At 40.1% G+C, this 18,869-nt stretch overlaps 1 protein-coding gene across 2 annotated transcripts in view; it reads right to left on the bottom strand.

Annotated features, from left to right (window-relative positions):
* The window catches only part of STK39 (serine/threonine kinase 39), a 305,438-nt gene that overhangs the window by 17,189 nt on the left and 269,380 nt on the right, over nt 1-18,869 (bottom strand). For both annotated transcript variants that reach the window (XM_032408730.1, XM_032408721.1), the window contains one exon: nt 2,835-2,899. In XM_032408730.1, coding sequence (XP_032264621.1) covers nt 2,835-2,899 — 65 coding nt within the window. The remainder of the gene's footprint in view (nt 1-2,834; nt 2,900-18,869) is intronic.

The following is an 18,869-nucleotide window of genomic DNA, read 5'->3' as shown; positions in this document are numbered from 1 at the left end:
AACAACAAAGCAACCTCCTCAGGTTTAACAAGGGCTGGACAGAGAGTGAAGTGACCAAAACTGAAGGTTATTTAACATTGTTAGCTGTCTTTTGGGAAAAAGCCATTAATTTCCATCTTCTGGGAACAGCACATTACTGCCTTCTCAAGCTATCGGGGGAAGGGAAGACTTGCCCGGGTTCTCCTGCAAGACTCCTGTGCCGGGCAGGCCCATACTATTCAATCTGCTGAAAGTACAGGACAGAATCCACCTCAACCGCTGTCCAGGGATCCCATCATCCCAAAGCAGGAATCCACAGAGAAACAGAAAACCATAAAACCACAGAGCTGCAAGGGCCCTGCCTCCCAGAACGAACAGCAATTGAGAGGATGGGCTGGGACGCTAGACCGGAGTTGAATTTGCAGTGTCTCCACTGTCTGATCCTGGGCAAGTTAGCCCCACAGAGTCTCGGATTCCCAGGACAGAAAATGAACCTAATGATATCACCATCTTGTGGGATCCTGAGGATTAAATGAACTGAGATGAAGTGTGTAAACCACCTCGGGCACGGTCTAGCAAACAGTGGACGCCTGAGAAAGTGATTCTTGTCCTTTCCGCAGGGAAGGCCCAGGAATTTCAAGGGACTCTAAAAAGAGGGCATGAAGCAGAAACCACCATCTTAATTATTTTACAGGGATTAAAGTAAATGTTGAGGGAAAAATGATGGCTGCAGTTTTTCTAACCGAGGTTTGTATTACTCTGGTACATTTTAATTATCAAGCCCTCTGCTGTGTGCTGGCTTCTGTGCAGCAGCCTCGGGCCCCGGAAGCTCCGGACTTCTCAGGGATATGAATTCGTGGCGGAGAACAGAGGAGGAGCCCCTGAGCCAGCACTGGATGTCAGAGAAGGCTTCCTGGGGAAAGTGAAATTGAAGCAGAAAGTCGGAACATGCCTACGTGTCGAGGAGCCAAAGCAGCAGCTTGGAGAAGCTGGACGAATATTTTAGTGAGAGAGAGAGAGAGAGAGAGAGAGAGAAGCACATACAAAAGGCCAGCAGACAAAAGTAGGAGAAGACAGAGGATGAGAATGAGAGAAGACAGAATGAGGGGAGATACAGAAAGGTAATAAAGCAGGAGCCCGAAAGGGAGGTCTGGTCCGGGGTTTGAGTTTTAGGAGCATTTTGCAATGCAGAAGAAGTACTCTGGCCACAGCCACGGTGTGGTGAAGGGAGCCGGACACAGGCAGACTATAGGCAGGAAGATCCGTTTCGGGAGATGAGAGAACCCCGCGAGAGTGCTGGAAATGGGGATGGAGAGAAGAGGACGGAGTCAAGCAAGAGCATCCGCAGAAGTAATAAACTGATTCGAGTAGGAGATGAGAGGAGTTTGACCTTCTTCTGCTCATACTGTTCAGAGCAGACAACACTAGGTGTTTCTCTAAGACCTTTGGTAACAGGAAAGGGCCAGGGTTGCTATTCCTGTTTCATAGGTAAGCAAGTTTAGCGAGTGTGGGGATGAGCCAGCATGAAAGCCTTCATTTCTTATCTCTGTTTACATATTCAAAATTAGGCAAATCTTCCGGAGGTGGTGTGTTAGAACTTCTTTCTTATGCTATAAAAAATGAATAAAGAAACATTAACAGGCTTGAAATCCTGACACAGGATACCATTTTCTCATCAATATATTCTCATATGAATGAAATATGTTTACAAAGATGTAGGTGAATTAGAAACATAACAGAGGTGACAGACGAGTCCTAAAGCAGAAGACGGATTTTTCAATTTCTTAGTTTATCATCCTATGTCTGAGTAAAATGTTCTTTTGTTATTGAAAACAAATTTCTTCAGATAAATTCTTTCTGTGAGAATCTTTGTGTTTGAAAAAGCTCATCACACAGCCTAGCCATCTGAAATTAGATGTGAGGCAAGACCCGGAAAGTTAATTAGCACAGGGCTAACATTTACTGTAACTAATCATTTCACATCTTTGGCCATGCGCATTTTCCATTAAATTCTCACAAGAAATAAAGAAGACAGATCATCAATATATATTGTGCACAGCAAAGTGCTAGTCATTTATATCTTAAATTGCTTGTGGCATTCTGACTGGCTCTTGATAAGATTTATAATTTTAAAATGAGTCACTTAATGTACTGTTTGCTAAAACTTTCAGGAAAATCGTCGCTTCTGCCTGTTAGGACTGCTCCCCGTTTCCAGCCATGGTCACCCTATCTCTTGCTTTCAGAACGATGCCAGGACACACTCAGGATCTGTATCTCTGTGGCCGCTCTAGTTCTTAAATTTAAAGTCTACTAGTGCAGAAAAACTGTCGCAACACCCCTTCTCTACGAGAATCTATTACCGTGATTTGAAATGTGGAGTTAAAATGTTATGTCTTTGTTCACTAGCCTTCGGCGAGTAGTTCCACAATTGTTTCCAATTACCTAAACCATTTCTACAACAATCAGCCTCAATTTTTTTAAAAGTTAGAACCACCTGGCTTTCACTTTAGGAAAGCTTTATTAAGAGTGTTGGTTGGAATTAGGTTTAATTTTGTCTATACGGTCAAGGTGCCACACAAGCGGGAGGCGAAATGGCATGGGTGCCAAGATTTCCCAAATGGCGGCTCTTAAAGATGTCCCGGGAAACAAGCTATGCTCACGGAAGAGGAAGTTTCCAGTCGTGGTCAGAAAACATTCCCACAGATTAAACCCGCAAAGGACAAATGCAAAAATGGATTCCAAAAGAAAGTAACAGCAGCAAGGGAATTACAGAGCAGGTTATTAAAACGTGTTATTAGTCCTTGCTGGCAGAGCATGGCAAAACATTTACCTTCCTTCCGGAACTTTCAACTTACCAACTTAAATGTCAAGGTTTTTAAAGCTTTGGGATCATCTACAATCTTCTGTAAATTAGCAGCCACTGAAAAATACAAGCGTGGAGAAAAAGTGTCCAAATCATTTACAGTAACACTGGATTTTCACATCAATGATTCGGAAAATCTGACTCATCATGCAATAAGCTGCAAAATTATTTCTTTCACAGGCATTACAAAGTCCATATAAATCACCAAATTAGTCTCACATTTTCTACAATTTATATCTTCAGCGCATCTGAATTCATCACTATACATTGGGCCCACATTTCATACGACAAAATGGGAAATTACTTTCTAGTGGAAAGTAGAAGTGATGGCAGCCAGCCCCCAGCGTTCTCGACCTCTAGGTTTTTCTCAACACTCCACACTACGAAATTTATTAGCCAGCAGAGGGCAGCACAAAATAGAGGCGAGGTATTGCAAAGAACGGTTTTTCTGAAGAGAATTTCAGTGCCTTTGAACCCTTCTCCTATTAAATTCACTCAATTCTCTGCACCCATTTTTATCAAAGCAACAAAATACAGTGGATAACCTCTACGACTTGGGCATTTGTGTTCATGCTCTCAGAGCACAATAATCTGTCAAACCAGTGAAGAGCCACCTTGAACAATACCCAAGTTGGCTGAACAGGGGGCAAGCACTAGAGGCTGTCAGTTTGGAGTTCAGTAGTGAAGATATGTTTCAGTATTAGCGGGATTCATCAGAGACCCGTCCCACCTTCCACGGTGTCATGATATATCTGATACTCTGGCAGAGAAGTCCGCTTTTCCTGCTTACTCCCCTGGCTTAGGCTTAGGGTACAGAATTATCAGAAGGTAATGATGACAGAAATTTAAAACCTTGCTCTTTCCATATCCAAATCTAAAGTCTCAAGTACTGAAAATCAAGTAAGCACTGCTGGTTAGGGAAAAAGAGAGGACTACTGAAGAAATAAGAGAAAGTTCCATGTAGCATTTTTATTTTTCATGTGGAAAGTTATCTGCTGCTTCAGTAATTAGGTATCTGAAAAGTTATGTGACTATTTTAAGATAAAAAAAATTAAGATAACATAAATATTTTGAGAAAAGTGTTTCAAATAGAAAGTCTAAGTAAAGAGGAGAAAAATCTGCATATTTCATGTTTCTCTAAGGTTGACTAAAAACAACCTAGAGACATGGATTTTCTGCAGATCAGTTTATTTCATTTAATCCATCAGCTGCAGAGGAGAAAAAAAGAAAATTATATACTCAATATGGCCTATTTCTCTTTATAAACCATAATTACAAGCATCATTTTATCTTCATTTGTTGCCCTTAATACTTCCACTCTGAGCGATCTGCAAAGTTTCATTTATGGTAACTCCCCATCCCGCCCCATCTTTTTCTCCTCTTCCTTTTGCCCACACAAGCCAACCTGCACACATGTCAGGTAGATCCTGGGCCACCACCCTCAACAGAGTTATCATCACCAAGCATCTTTTTGGCCTCCTCAGCAGCTTCCTGAGCATATTTCAGATGCTAAAATCATCTAGTAATCCACACAAGAAAACACTGGGCTCGTGGAGTGAAAAAGCTCGGCTGTGAGATTCTGTTCACCAAAGCCAGTATTTATGATGTCAGGGCATTCTGACTGGATGCAAATTGCAGCAAGTGCACACAATCACTATTTTCTTAAAACACAAAAGTGTTCTAATAGTTCCTCTGATTTGGGCTGATTTCATGAGTCGCCACAATGTCTTCCTATGAATTTCAGCCCTTTCATTAGAGGCTCTCAGTTAATGTGGATGATTTACTGCCCTGTTCTGGGTCATCTATTTCCAGTCTGCTCTGTAATGTTCCGCCAAAAGCAGAGCTCTGTTCTACACTAATTCACAGCCCTCTCTCTGGTGTGCATGCCCATGTGCTAGCGCCAATCTCCAAGGAACATGGCTATGCAAGTTGTAGACCTGGAGGGCAAAGCTGAAATGCTAGCATCTTCAACAATCATCTGGGAAACCGCACTCCCCAATTGTGAGCCCTACACCTCAGGGACATTAGAAATTCAAATTCTGTCTTCGACTCAAAGCAAAAATAGCAAAACTGGCCACTTACCTGATTACTTATCCCAGCTGCTAGGCTTATTTTCAATTTAGTTGATTCTAATTTGTTGTAAAGTGCTATAAAATACCTTCATTTAACTGACATCACATAAAATTCAAGGTGATGCTAATTTCTCTTCCACTAGCAATGCTCATTAAAAAGATGGGTGTCACTGTTTTCTCCCTTCTCCTGACTGTGCACCTGGATTTCAAAAATAAAAATGTGCCTTACCTGGAACATGAGCGGAGAAGGAAGGGTTGGATAGGGCTGGTTAACTTTAGAGCTTCTCAAGTAATGTGCTGGTAACATTGAACTTCATGCTTTAAGGCGCTTTAGGTTTCCTCAAAATATGGGGCTTCTGAACCCTGCCTACTCAGTGGCCCTCCACTTATTTCCAATCCCTCCTGGCTTTCCCAAACAGAACTCATTCTCCTGGTTTCTGCTGCAGACGGTTGTCTTCCTTGAGCTTGCCCCTTCCCACCTCCCCAGCCCACTCTCTTCAGTCACTGAAGTGGCTCTGGTTCTTGGCACAAAGGACACAGAAAACACTCACCAAGGTACTAGGGACTGTCCCCTTGCCCTAGCGCTGCAGCTACAGGCTACCTTGGTGTGAACCATCTATTTCTTGGCTATTTTTGGCGGGGGGGGGGGGGGGGGGGGGGGGGGGGGGGGTCTCTGTGTTACACTTAGGCTTGAATCCCTATCAGCGCTAGGTGCTCTTTTTGGATAACATTTGACCTAAGGTACAGTAGGTATTATGCTTCATGAAACTGTAATAATATCATTAACAACCACATGAAAAAGACGCCGATGCTCAGTACCTCCCTATTCAAATCCAAACAGAGACGGAAATAACATTGTCCTGGGGGTCATCTATCAGAGGCAAGACAGCAGAGCCAACATTTCTTTGGCAAACTAAGTCAGGCGTTCTCCAGACCCTGTTTTCTCTATAAACTCCTTGTACTACTCAGATTCTCCATATTTGGACAGTTAGAAAAATAACAGTTACATAATGACTATTTACAGTCTGTGTTTGCATTACAAGTGATTAGTGGAAAGATACACTTTTCTCCCCAGATACCAGTGTATTTCACAACAATCTCCTATAGTACTGATGTTCTGGGGGCCGTGACTGAATTTATCTCATTTGAGCTATTCCCAAACAAAAGCTGTGAAGAAAAGCACCCCAGTGAACACCAAGTCCAATGCACTCCCCCAAGAGGAAATTCTGAGAGAAGACAAAAGCACAGACTTGGGTTACCTGACAAGGTGATTCACAATATTGTTTGATCCAAAGACACATCCCGAACATCTGCTCTGTACCGTGTTGCTGCAGAAAGTCAGCAGAGGATTGCAAAGCAAGAAAGAGACACAGGTACCAAAAGAGAATCCAAGCTTCTAAGTAAGGAAGAAAGGAAATGATAGGAGGGTGGGTCTCTAACGGATACCGCTGTAATGCTAATGCAAAATTACAGCTAATTATTATGTTTGGGACAAAATACAAGAGATTTGCCCTATTATCTTCCCTAAATCTTCAGCCTCTCATCTTCAGGAGATGAGTGTAGCACAGTGTGTAAGTGCATGAATTCTCCAGTCAGGGTGCCTAGGTTAAAATCCTGCCTCCTGCTTAGAGCCATGTGGCCCCATGAACTTGGGCAAGTTTACGTTCACATCTTTGTGCTCGAGTCCATATATCTGTAAAATGTGGATATTAATAGTGCCGACGTGATAGGGTTCTTCTGGGGACTGAATTCATACACGTACAGAATTTAGACTAGTGCTTGATGTATTGCAAATACAAAACAAATATTAGCTTACTATCTCTAGCCTGGACAACTGCATATCGTAACTGGCTTCCCTGCCTTCAGTCTTAACTCATGAGCCCTCTTACACTCACCAAAGCGACTTGGAGAATCTAAGTCATAAAGTGGGATGTGCTGCCTCCATATATAATACCATTTAACTGTTCATATCAACTTCAGGATTAAGTCTAAGTTTTTAAGGTAGTCTATGAGACCCTCCATGGTCTGGCCCAACCTATCTCTCTAATTCATTTTCTGCCATGTCTTACCCCAGATTTTCCCGGGAAGGGCTCCATAACCACTCTCCTCCTCTAGGTACCTACCACTACTCTTCATCATTACGTGCTGAAACAACCCATTACAGAGCTTGTTTCCCGACTTGATTCAAACTCTTTGATAACCCAGACAAAATCTTAATTCACCTTTGCAAAAGGTTTATCTTTGAAATATACGCACATCTACAGAGACTGATAACTTCTTCCCACTTCCATTGCTACTACCCAAGTACAGCTGCCACCTTCTCTCATCTAGACTCACACAATAGCCTCCTGTCTCCCTGCTTCCATCCTCAGTCCTCAATGGCTCAGCCTCTATCCAGCAGTCAGATGAGCCTTCTCCAACAGTTTTGCCTTTACTCTGTTTGAAATTGTTTACTTCTCTTCATCTCTACTAGCTCCATCCCATCTCATCTATAAGGAACCAGAAAACTTGACTACTTTTCATTGTTTTTCAAGAGATGAGAGTCAAGGTCACTCTGCAGATAAACCACCCAGACTAGCATAGGTGGTAGCCCCAACAAAGGGAATCTACAATGGTAAGTAGAGGATGGACAGGAGGAGCGTCAGTGTGGCCTCAAGACTATCTATAGTAATGAGGACTAAGTCATACCACTAACCTTCCCTCTTATAACTTTCCCCAGAAAAAGAAACCGACCATTGCTGCAGGAATTATTCCCAGGTGAATCCAAGCAGTACAAGGGATGGACTATTGTGGATACTTTGGTGTGCAGCCCAGATCTTCTCTTTAGGAATGAGGCAAATGTTCTCCCATCTGCTGGGATTATTGCTGGCTGATGACTCTTAGCTTGGTCCTTCTTTGGGAATTGCCCTTGGAAGCCCTAAGGCTAAATCCATGGACAAGCCTGGTACAACACCTTAGAAGGCATTTCTATTAGCAATGCCTATAAGACAGTGCAAATGAAAGAGAAACACAAAATAAAAGGATGTAAAATATGATACCAAATATCTGAGATGTAGAGGGGAGAGGATTAAAGAATGAGTTCAAAATTAAGTGACCATCAGCTTAATGCAGACTGCTATATGCAGAAGATGTTATATATAAACCAAATGGTAACCACAAGTCAAAAAAAAAGTTACAGAGGGGTGCCTGGGTGGCTCAGTCACTTAAGCGTCTGCCTTCAGCTCAGGTCATGGTCCCAGGGTCCTGGCATTGAGCCCCGCATTGGGCTCCTTGCTCAGCGGGGAGCCTGCTTCTCCCTCTCCCTCAGCCTGCTGCTCCCCCTGCTTGTGCTCTCTCTCCCACTACTCACTATCTCTGTGTGTCAAGTAAATAAATAAAACCTTTTAAAAAAAGTTACAGATATACAAAAAAGTAAAGAGAAAGGAATCCAAATATATCACTAAAGAAAACCAGCAAACCATGAAAAAGAGAAAAAAGGATCAGAGAAAAACTAAAAAACAACCACAAAACAAGTAACAAAATGTCAATAGACACGTATCTATCAGTAATTACTTTGAATGTAAATGGCTTAAATGCTCCAATTGAATGACATAGGGTGACAGAGTGGATAAATAAACAAGACCCCTCTACATGCTGCCTACAAAAGACTCATTTCAGACCTAATGACGTCTGTATACTGAAAAGCGAGGGGATAGAGAAACATTTATTATGCAAATGGATGTCAAAGAAAGCCAGAGTAGCAATACTTATACTGGACAAAATAGACTTTAAAACAAAGACTATAAAAAGAGACAAAGGAGGACACTAAATAATAAAGGAGATAATCCAACAAGAAGATACAACAATTGTAAATATTTATGCACCCAACATGGGAGCACCCAAATACATAAAACAGTTAATAACAAACATAAAGGAACTCATCAATAGTAATATAGTAATAGTAGGGGACTTTAACATCCCACTTACATCGATGGACAGATCATCCAAACAGAAAATCAATAAGGAAACAGTGGCTTTGAATGACACACTGGACCAGATTGATTTAACAGATCTATTCAGAATATTCCATCCTAAAACAGCAGACTACACGTTCTTTTCAAGCACACAGAGCATTCTCCAGAACAGATCACATGTTAGGCCACAAAATGAGCCTCAACAAATCCAAAAAGATCAAAGTCATACCATGTATCTTTTCTGACCACAGTGCTATGAAACTGGAAATCAACCACAAGAAACAATCTGGAAATACCATAAATACATGAAATCAAAGAGGAAATCACAAGTACATGGAAACAAATGAAAATGAAAACAAAATGGTCTAAAACCTTAAGGATGCAGCAAAAACAGTTCTAAGAGGGAAGTTTATAGCAGTACAGGCCTACGTTGAGAAGAAAAATCGTGAATAAACAACCTAACCTTATACTTAACGGAGCTAGGAAAAGAACAACAAACCCTAAAACTAGCAGAAAGAAGAAAATAATAAAGATTAGAGCAGAAATAAATTATATATATTATATATTAATTAATTATATATTAATATATTAATTAATTATATATTTAATATATATATATATATTTAAAAAAAACCCAATAGAACAGCTCAATGAAACCAGGAGCTGGTTCTTTGATAAACTGCTAACCAGACTGATCAAAAGGCGGGGGGGGTGGGGGGGGAGGAGAGAATGAAAACTCAAATAAACAAAACCACCAATGAAAGAGGAGAGAAAACAGCTAACACCACAGAAATACAATTATAAGAGAATATTATGAAAAACTATATGCCAACAAATGGGACAAACTAGAAGAAATGGATAAATTCCTAGGAACATATAAACTACCAAAACTGAAGCAGGAAGAAATAAAAATTTGAATAGCCCAATTCAGCAGGGAGATTGAATCAGTAATTGAAAAATTCCCAACAAACCAAAGTCCAGGGCCAGAAGGCTTCACAGGCAAATTCTACCGAACCTTTAAAGAAGACTTATTACCTATTCTTCTCAAACTATTCCAAAAAAATAGAAGGAAAGCTTCTAAATTCATTCCATGAGGCCAGGATCACCCTGATACCAAAACCAGATAAAGACACCACAAAAAAAGAGAACTACAGGCCAATATCTCTGATAAACATAGATGCAAAAATCCTCCACAAAATACTAGCAAACTGAATCCAACAATACATTTAAAAAATCATTCACCATGATCAGATGGAATTTATTCCTAGGATGGAAGGGTGGCTCAACCTTCACAAATCAAACATGATATATCACATCAATAAGAGAAAGGATAAAGACCATATGATCATTTCAATAGACACAGAAAAAGCATTTGACAAAGTACAACATCCATTCATAATAAAAGCCCTCAACAAAGTAGGTTTATTACAGAAAACATACCTGAACATAATAAAGGCCATCTATGAAAGACCCACAGCCAAATTCATGCTCAATGGGGAAAAACTGAGAGCCTTTCCCCTAAGATCAGAAACAAGACAAAGATGTCCACTCTCACCACTTTTATTCAACACAGTATTGGAAGTCCTAACCAGAGCAATCAGACAACAAAAACAAATAAAAGGCATCCAAACTGGTAAGAAAGAAGTAAAACTTCCACTATTTGCAGATGACAGGATAGTATAAAAAACCCTAAAGACTCCACCAAAAAACTACTATAACTGATAAATGAATTCAGTGAAGTCGCAGGATACAAAATCAATGTGCAGAAATCTCTTGCCTTTCTACACACTAATAATGAAGCAGCAGAAAGAGAAATTAAGAAACAATCCCATTTACAATTGCACTAAAAACAGTAAGGTGCCTAGGAATAAACTTAACCAAAGAAGTGAAAGATCTGTACTCTGAAAACTATAAAACACTGAAAGACATTGATGACAAAAAGAAATGGAAAGACATTCTATGCTAATGGACTGGAAGTACAAATATTGTTAAAATGTCTATATCATCCAAAGCAATGTACAGATTTAATGAAATCCACATCAAAATACCAACAGCATTTTTCATAGAACTAAGACAAAAAATTCTAAAATTTATATGGAACCAGAAAAGACCCTGAATGGTCAAAGCAATTTTGAAAAAGAAAAGCAAAGCTGGAGGTATCACAATTCTAGACTTCAAATCGTATCACAAAGCTGTAGTCATCAAAACCGTATGGTACTGGCACAAAATCAGACATGTAGATTTTTGGAACAGAAAACCAGAAATGAACCCACAATTATATTGTCAATTACTCTTCGACAAAGCAGGAAATAATATCCAATGGGGAAAAAAGACAGTCTCTTCAACAAATGGTGCTGGGAAAACTGGTCAGCTACATGCTGGACCACTTTCTGATCCCATACATGAAAATAAACTCAATGCATTAAAGACCTAAATGTGAGACCTGAAACCATAAAAATCCTAGAAGACGACACAGGCAGTAATGTCTCTGACATCGGCTGTAACATTTTTCTACATATGTCTCCTGGGGCAAGGGAAATAAAAGCAAAAATAAACTATTAGGACTAAGTCAAAATAAAAAAGATTTTGCAAAGTGAAGGTAACAATCAACAAAACTAAAAGGCAACCTACTGAATGGGAGAAGATATTTGCAAATGATATATCCAATAAAGGGTTAGTATCCAAAATATACAAAGAACTTACACAACTTAACACCCAAATACCCCCCAAATAATCCAATTAAAAAATGAGAAGACATGAACAGACATTTCTCCAAAGAAGACATCCAGGTGGCCAACAGCACATGAAAATGTGCTCAACATCACTCATCATCAGGGAAATGCAAATCAAAACCAAGATGAGATACCACCTCACACCCGTCAGAATGGCTAAAATCAAAAACACAAGAAACGACAGGCGTTGGTGACAATGTGGAGAAAGAAGAACACTCATGCACCATTGGTGAGAGTGCAAACTGGCGCAGCCACTGTGGAAAACTGTACAGAGGTTTCTCAAAAACTTAAAAATAGAACTTCCCAATGATCCAGTAATCACCCTACTGGGTATTTTCCCAAAGTCAAAGGAATACATGCATCCTGATGTTTATAGAAGCATTATCTACAGTGTCCATCACTTGATAAATGGATAAAGATGTGGTACAGGGCACCTGGGTGGCTCAGTCAATTAAGTATCTGACTCTTGGTTTCAGCTCAGGTCATGATCTCAGGGTTGTGGGATCGAGCCCCATGTCGAGCTCTGTGCTCAGTGTGGTGTCTGCTGGAGATTATCTCCCTCTCCCTTCCCTCTGCTGTGCTCTCTCTCTCTCTGAAATAAATCGTTTTGTTTTTTTTTTAATAAAAGAAGATGTGGTACATATATGCAATGGAGTATTACTCAGCCATAAAAAGGATGAATTTTTGCCATTTGCAACAACATGGATGGAGCTAGAGAGTATAATGCTAGAAAATGGAGAAATTAGAGAAAGACAAATACCTTATGATTTCACTATATGTGGAATTTAAGAGACAAAACAAATAAGCAAAGGAAAAGAGAGAGAGAGAGAGAGAGAAACACCAAGAAACAGGCTCTTAACTGTAGAGAACTGATGGTTACCAGAGGGGAGGTGGGTGGGGGGATGGGTGAAATAGGTGATGGGGATTAATGAGTGCACGTGTTGTGATGAGCACTGAGTGATGTATGGAAGTGTTGAATCACTATATTGTACATCTGAAACTAATATTACACTGTATGTTAATTGTACTAGAATTAAAGTAATAAAACATTGGCTATTCTGACATGTTAAAAAAAAGACAGGACAAATGATAAATAAAATATTAGAGGAAAAGGAGGAATGAGTATATTATTTGCCATTTCTCTGCATTAGATTTGTAGATGGTGAGAAAAAGCAGTAATTAGAAGAGAATGTTACAGGTACCATAAGCAATCAGCCTTTGAGACAAAATATGAAAAAGATTTGAGCATTATTTATATCAGAAAAAGATTATGGGAAATAAAAAATAAATGCACTTGCCATTCTCCTTAAGGTTTGGGTAAATTCCAGTTTTTTGGTATTATCTTGGCATAATGGGAAAGCTTGAAACAGTCTGGAATAGCTAAACTGGCAGCTATTGAATCTGTCCTTTAAAATATAATCATAAAATTACTATATAGGTCCTGATTTTCCTTTATTGTGTTTAAGGTGGAGTTTTATGAACTGGACCAGAGTAAGGTAATGGAAGTGCCCAATAATCATTATGTTATTATTACTCTTTTTGAAAGCAATGAAATGGTATAATCAATGAAATTGTAGCTCCATTTAGCTGGTGGAGAGGACATAGCAGTATATGTTTATGGCTTAATTCCTCTTTAGAATGACGATAAAGAAAGTAAAAAACTAAAAATACTGTATGAAGAATGGCTAAACTTTAAAGTCACGTTTGCCAAGCATATCCCAAATTCACCTGAGATGAAGGTAGGAATGTATTTGCTTTGGAAAATAGTTTTGAAACCCTCTAAATTGTAGGTAAAGGTTTGTGTGCACATATCTCAGGGGAGGGGTTTTAGCTTTTACCAGATACTCACTGGGGTGATGCCCTGGATAACCTTAAATTGCTGTCCCAAATGCCTACTAACATCTTCCTGTACTAATGTAAGCAACTTGGAGGTGGGGCCTTTTGTTTATTTTTAGAACAGCCTTACTGAAATACAGTTGACATATAATAAATGGTATATATTTAAAGTGTGTAATTTGGTAAGTTCTGATACACATATATACCAATGAAACCACCACAAATAAGATAACGAACACATCCAAAATATGCCAAGATTTCGTTCAATCCTTTGTAAATTCCCTCCACCTTCCCTTCTCTGTTGCTCTTTCCACTCTACCCAGGAAACCACAGATCTGTTTGCTGTCACTATAATTTGCATTTCTAAAATTTTATACACACGGAGCCATATAGTGTATACTTATCTTGTCTGGCTTTCTTCATACACCATAATTATTTTGAAATTCATCCATGTTGTACCATGTATCAATAATTCATTCCTTTTTAAGTAGTATTCCATCGTATGGATATACCACAGTTTACATATTCATCTCTTGATGGACACTTGGGTTGTTTCCAGGTTTTGCTGTTAGAAATACAGCTGTTATCAGTGCACGTGTGTAAGTCTGTGTAGACACACATTGTCCTTTCACACGGGTAGATACCTAGGAGCAGAGCGGCTGATTCATACAGGTGCATGTGTAACTTTGTAAGAAATTACTGAAATGTTTTCTAGGATAATTGTACCATTTTTACATTCCTCCCAGCAGTGAGAGAGAGTTCCAGTTTCTTACACACTTGCCAACACCTGATTGTAATTTTAATGTGCGTTTCCCTGATAGAACATCTTTCCACGTGCATATTTCATATAGTCTTTTTAAGGTCACTTTCTAACAATTAAAGAGTTTCTATAAATGTAGATGTGGTTTTTCCCCATTAAGTAGAAGGCTTTTCCTAAAAAGAACCAAAAGCCTTTGTTAAGGAACGATAGGTGTTTCTTCATCCCAGAGCTAAGCTTTTCAGATCTTCTAGCTCATCTAGTAAATGATAAAAACACAAATACCAAGGTCTCAGAGCCTAAACGGTATCAGCCTACATCTTGGAAAATCTCCAAGAGCTCCCTAGAGAGTTCAGAAACCTCAGCCGTATGACGGATTTTCTTTTAATGTGTAGATCACAAGTCTGAGGAGAATTAAAGAAGAGAGGGAAATGATCATATCATGGAAAGCAGAAGAGATAAGACACAGGAAATCCACCCAACTTTTGATTTATTTCTAGAGGTAAAAAGAAAACCCTGTCCAGGTCTTCCCTGTTTACAGCAATAGGTCTTATTTAATTATACTAGATGTCCAGACTCCAAGAGAAGAGTCTCACACCCAAGAGCACATTCTGGAAATATTAACAAGAGTATATGTATATGAGGCATGAAGGTAAGACATACTCCAGGATTTCAATGTCAACCCCCACACACTGTTGAAAGACGACTTTGATGGAGCAAATACTGCAAAGTAAGACGGTAGCTGCTCTCCACTGTACGCCATGCATCAGACTAAGAACTATTTACGGCATCTGCAATGCCCAGTCACTTGATGGAAAACAAAAACACGTACAGAAATAAGCTTCAAGCTGTCTTTATGACCTTGTCAAATCATATGAATTCTAGAAAAGTTCTAATCAGTCAGAGGAAATACACCAAAGGGAAATGAAAGATTTAATTCATCGGATCCACTTTTCTTATTGTCACTCTTGCTTTATCCTGATTTGTTTTAGAACAAAGGTTTTCAATAATCACATCCTAATAGGACACATACAGCTCGAGATTTAACCCAGTGGCTTCTGGACTGGGAAAAGCTTTGGAAAAGTTAAAATTAATGAGATTGTAAACACACCGAGAAGAGGAATGCTATTTAAATTATGGGCCAATGCAGCCAACTGAGGCAGAACCATCTGGTGTAAGCACACAGCTCAGAGAAACCTGAAGGACTCCTAGTCCGGCCCATGGCGGCCGCCTTCCAAACACAAACGTTTCTCACACACGTATGTGACCATCCTACAGGAAGGAGGAGAGCTGGGCTTCCTTTTAGATTATGTGGCACTGCCCCAGAGGAGGAGACCTATTTTATCTTCATTTCTTGAGTTATTTTCTTCTTTGTGGTATATTCCAAAGCACTTGAAGGGTTTTAGTAGCCAGTGAAAGGTACAGACCAAGGCAGAACAATTCACTTTTTTTTTTTATTTTTTAAAGTTTTTATTTATTTATTTGAGAGACAGAGAGAGCACAAGCAGAGAGGAGAGGGAGAGGGAGAGGCAGGCCCCCCGCTGAGCAGGGAGCCCGATGTAGGGCTCTGTCCCAGGACCCTGGGATCATGACCTGAGCCAAAGGCAGACACTTTACCGACTGAGCCATCTAGGCACCCCAATTCACTTCTTTAACAACAAGAAATCAAACTGATTCAAGGGTTGACTGGGACTTCCCTCTAGATTAGGATATAGCCTAAAGAATAAAGGACCTGAAATCTAATGCTATTTATAATACATAATATAAACTTTGGAAAATCACATTCTCTGTGCCGTAGACCCATGAAACTCAAAGTAGCCGGCTGCCAAAATGTTTACAGGTCCACGTGAGGTATGGAGTGTGCACCAGATGGAAATCAATCGCTGATTCCTTCATTGAGAAAGTCGTTACCTCCATTCCACCGCCCCCCCCAATCCCCATAAGTTAGTTGAACTTCACGATGTACTTAATGTTGGTTACCATTGTGGCACGAGCCAGGACATGGATCACAGTGAATAGGACTACTTTGGACTGCTCCCCACATAATACTAACCTGCTCCCTTCCTTCCACCACCATTCTTGATAGATTGGTTTGGATCAAGTCTAAGAAAACTGGCTGTGTTATATAGTATCTCCAACAACAGGTAAGATATTTAAATGGAACTTTTTGCAGAAACTTCATAATCAACAGTAGAATAAAAGATGGAGACTAGGAATGGGGGAAAAAAGCTTATGAAATAAAATTAAACACTTCATAAAGAAGCTTCTTGTCATAGTGTCATATTCAATTTAACATTTGTTCTGTATTTTTAATAAATCACTGTTAATTGTTGCATGAAAATAAGCTGGCATGAGTTTGGCAGACATCTGCTTTGTACCTGCAGCTTTGATCTTATCTAGTAAACGTGAGACATTAATTGCACTGAACAAAGGTCTCACTCTTACACGGGATTAAATCTGAAAGACCATCTCCATAATCTTCTCTCCCTTACCCCCTGACCAATTCCCCTTTCCCCACCTCTCTTTGAATGAGAGCATGCAGAGCTTGCTGATAACATAAAGGGAGTGGACAGGGACAGCTAACTGCTCTGATTAGGGTGGTGGTAGGAGTTACAGTCAATGCCTATGTCCCTGTCAGAAATCTGAGGGACCAGCTAGTTGTGCTAAGGGCCACTGGGCAGACTGCACAACACAGAAAGCACAGTTGGGTAGAGTCATTGTGAAATCAGAGGTTAGGGACCATAAAATATATGCAGAAATTAAAGGCTGACCTATAACAGAGAGAGGATAGTTTGAACATGCCTATTATACTGGTTCTGAGAGTTGTTGTATGGGATCCAGTCTAAAACGATTTATTTTCTTTCTTAGTACTCTTTTTAAAATTTTGTATTAAACTCTTGTGACACTAAAATGAGCTTTAAAAAAGTACATGTTTAATAAAAAGTTAGGTGATTTTCTGTTTCCATAAAGCCAAGGAACCCACACACAATGTTTGTCCAAGTTTACCACCTGTCCTTGGGGCTGTCGTTACGTCGCTGACTCCCAAGGAGACAGAAGGAGACACAAGTTGCCTGACAAAGCATCAGAACCTCTGTCAAGAGGCAGAAGTTCCTTTTCAAAGGCTGTTCTCAGAAGAAAATGATTCCACAGCCACAAATGCAGGATATATGTTTACATATCACCCTGCAAGAGATCCTTTTCGTCTTGCACTCTCAAAAATGTCCTGATTTACATGATAAATTGGTATGGTCATCCTACTTACAAGGGATCTAGACTGAGGCTCCTTGAAAATAGACACCACCTGTCCCCTCCAGAGTCCCAGCCAGTACCCAACACTGAATCTGGCACCCAGTAGGTGCTAAATGAATTAACAAAGGAAAGATCTACAAGTACCTGGTTAATGGGATTAGGACATGGTTTTTCAGAAGAACATAGGATAGAAAGAACCAGAGCTAATCAGAGTGACATAAGGCTGGTCTTTTCAGACCTCTAGCTTCTACGCCATGCCATAGAAGAAACCTCCTTGACCTTGTTAAATGCTTGAAAAACTCTTCCCCCTCTCCAACTGGCCAAGTTGTAGCACAAAAGACGGAACAAGGTCTATTTAGCTCCCTGTTGTACATGTAATACCCAGCATGGGGTCTGGCTCACAGAAGGTGCACATAAATAATTATGGATTGAATGAATGGAAATAAATTAGCAGCACATTTGGTCAAGCATATTATGTTAACTCTTCCAGGAATCTGCAATTAAATTTGAGCCTAGATCTCTCATTATGGATAGAAGGATAGATTTCATGGTAAACAAATTTTAGGCAATTAGAATGTAGAAGAGATGGAATTATTCTCCTTTATGGTGGAAGGAAGGGGTGTAGTCTCTCTTTGTCCCTAAAATTTAATGAAACCTATGAGGAATTCAGGAATTCAAGTGTACTTTCTGATTACAATACATTGAACTTGAGACATCCTCATCCCTCCCTTCTGCACTAGGTCTCCCAGATGCTGGAAGCTGGGTATGTAGCACTCACTCTTGTAAGATTATCCCTTCGACCCTGACAACATGCCCTGGGTCTTTTCTCCCTCAATTATCATTGGGATTTAGACTTTGTTCTCCTATTTTCCTGTACTGCATTCATCCCAACTTGAAAAGTCAAAGCCTTCAAGACTCTAACCTATACTGTTTCCAAACCTGAGTCTCAAAGGGGGTTGGGAAGTAGTACTTACTCAAAGATCCTTCATGTGGATATTTTATCATGAGAAAGTTGCTCATGAGGAGACCACAGAGAACACGGGCCCTCCATGTCGTGGCCCAATGGCTGGGGATATGGAGGGAGGGGATGGTGTGTTGGGAAGTTGTGTACAACAATAGCTGTGGCCTATTAAGACCTATGGCTTTTTAAAGCAGATGTGTGTTCCAATCGCATGCAATGTTCAGGTATTAAATTCTTACACAAGTGTGTACCATCTCGCTGGTGTTCCCACTAGATGTTGGGGACATACAAACATAAGCGACGTGCACCTTGCCTTGCCTAGTGTGTGGGCAGTTCATAACCCAAGGATTACAGCAAGAGCCCACAAGCATTGTTGGCAGGGTAGGGATAAGGGGTAAGTACGGCAAAGGCCAACTGCCTAGAGGGTAGTTCCAGGTAGGACTCCAGGAAGAGTGATACTTAATCTA

The sequence above is a fragment of the Phoca vitulina genome, unplaced genomic scaffold, assembly GCF_004348235.1.
Source record: "Phoca vitulina isolate PV1807 unplaced genomic scaffold, GSC_HSeal_1.0 scaffold1, whole genome shotgun sequence".
NCBI classification, from domain to species: domain Eukaryota; kingdom Metazoa; phylum Chordata; class Mammalia; order Carnivora; family Phocidae; genus Phoca; species Phoca vitulina.
The sequence above is the reverse complement of the archived record's forward strand: the minus strand, read 5'-3'. Positions and strand labels throughout refer to the sequence as shown.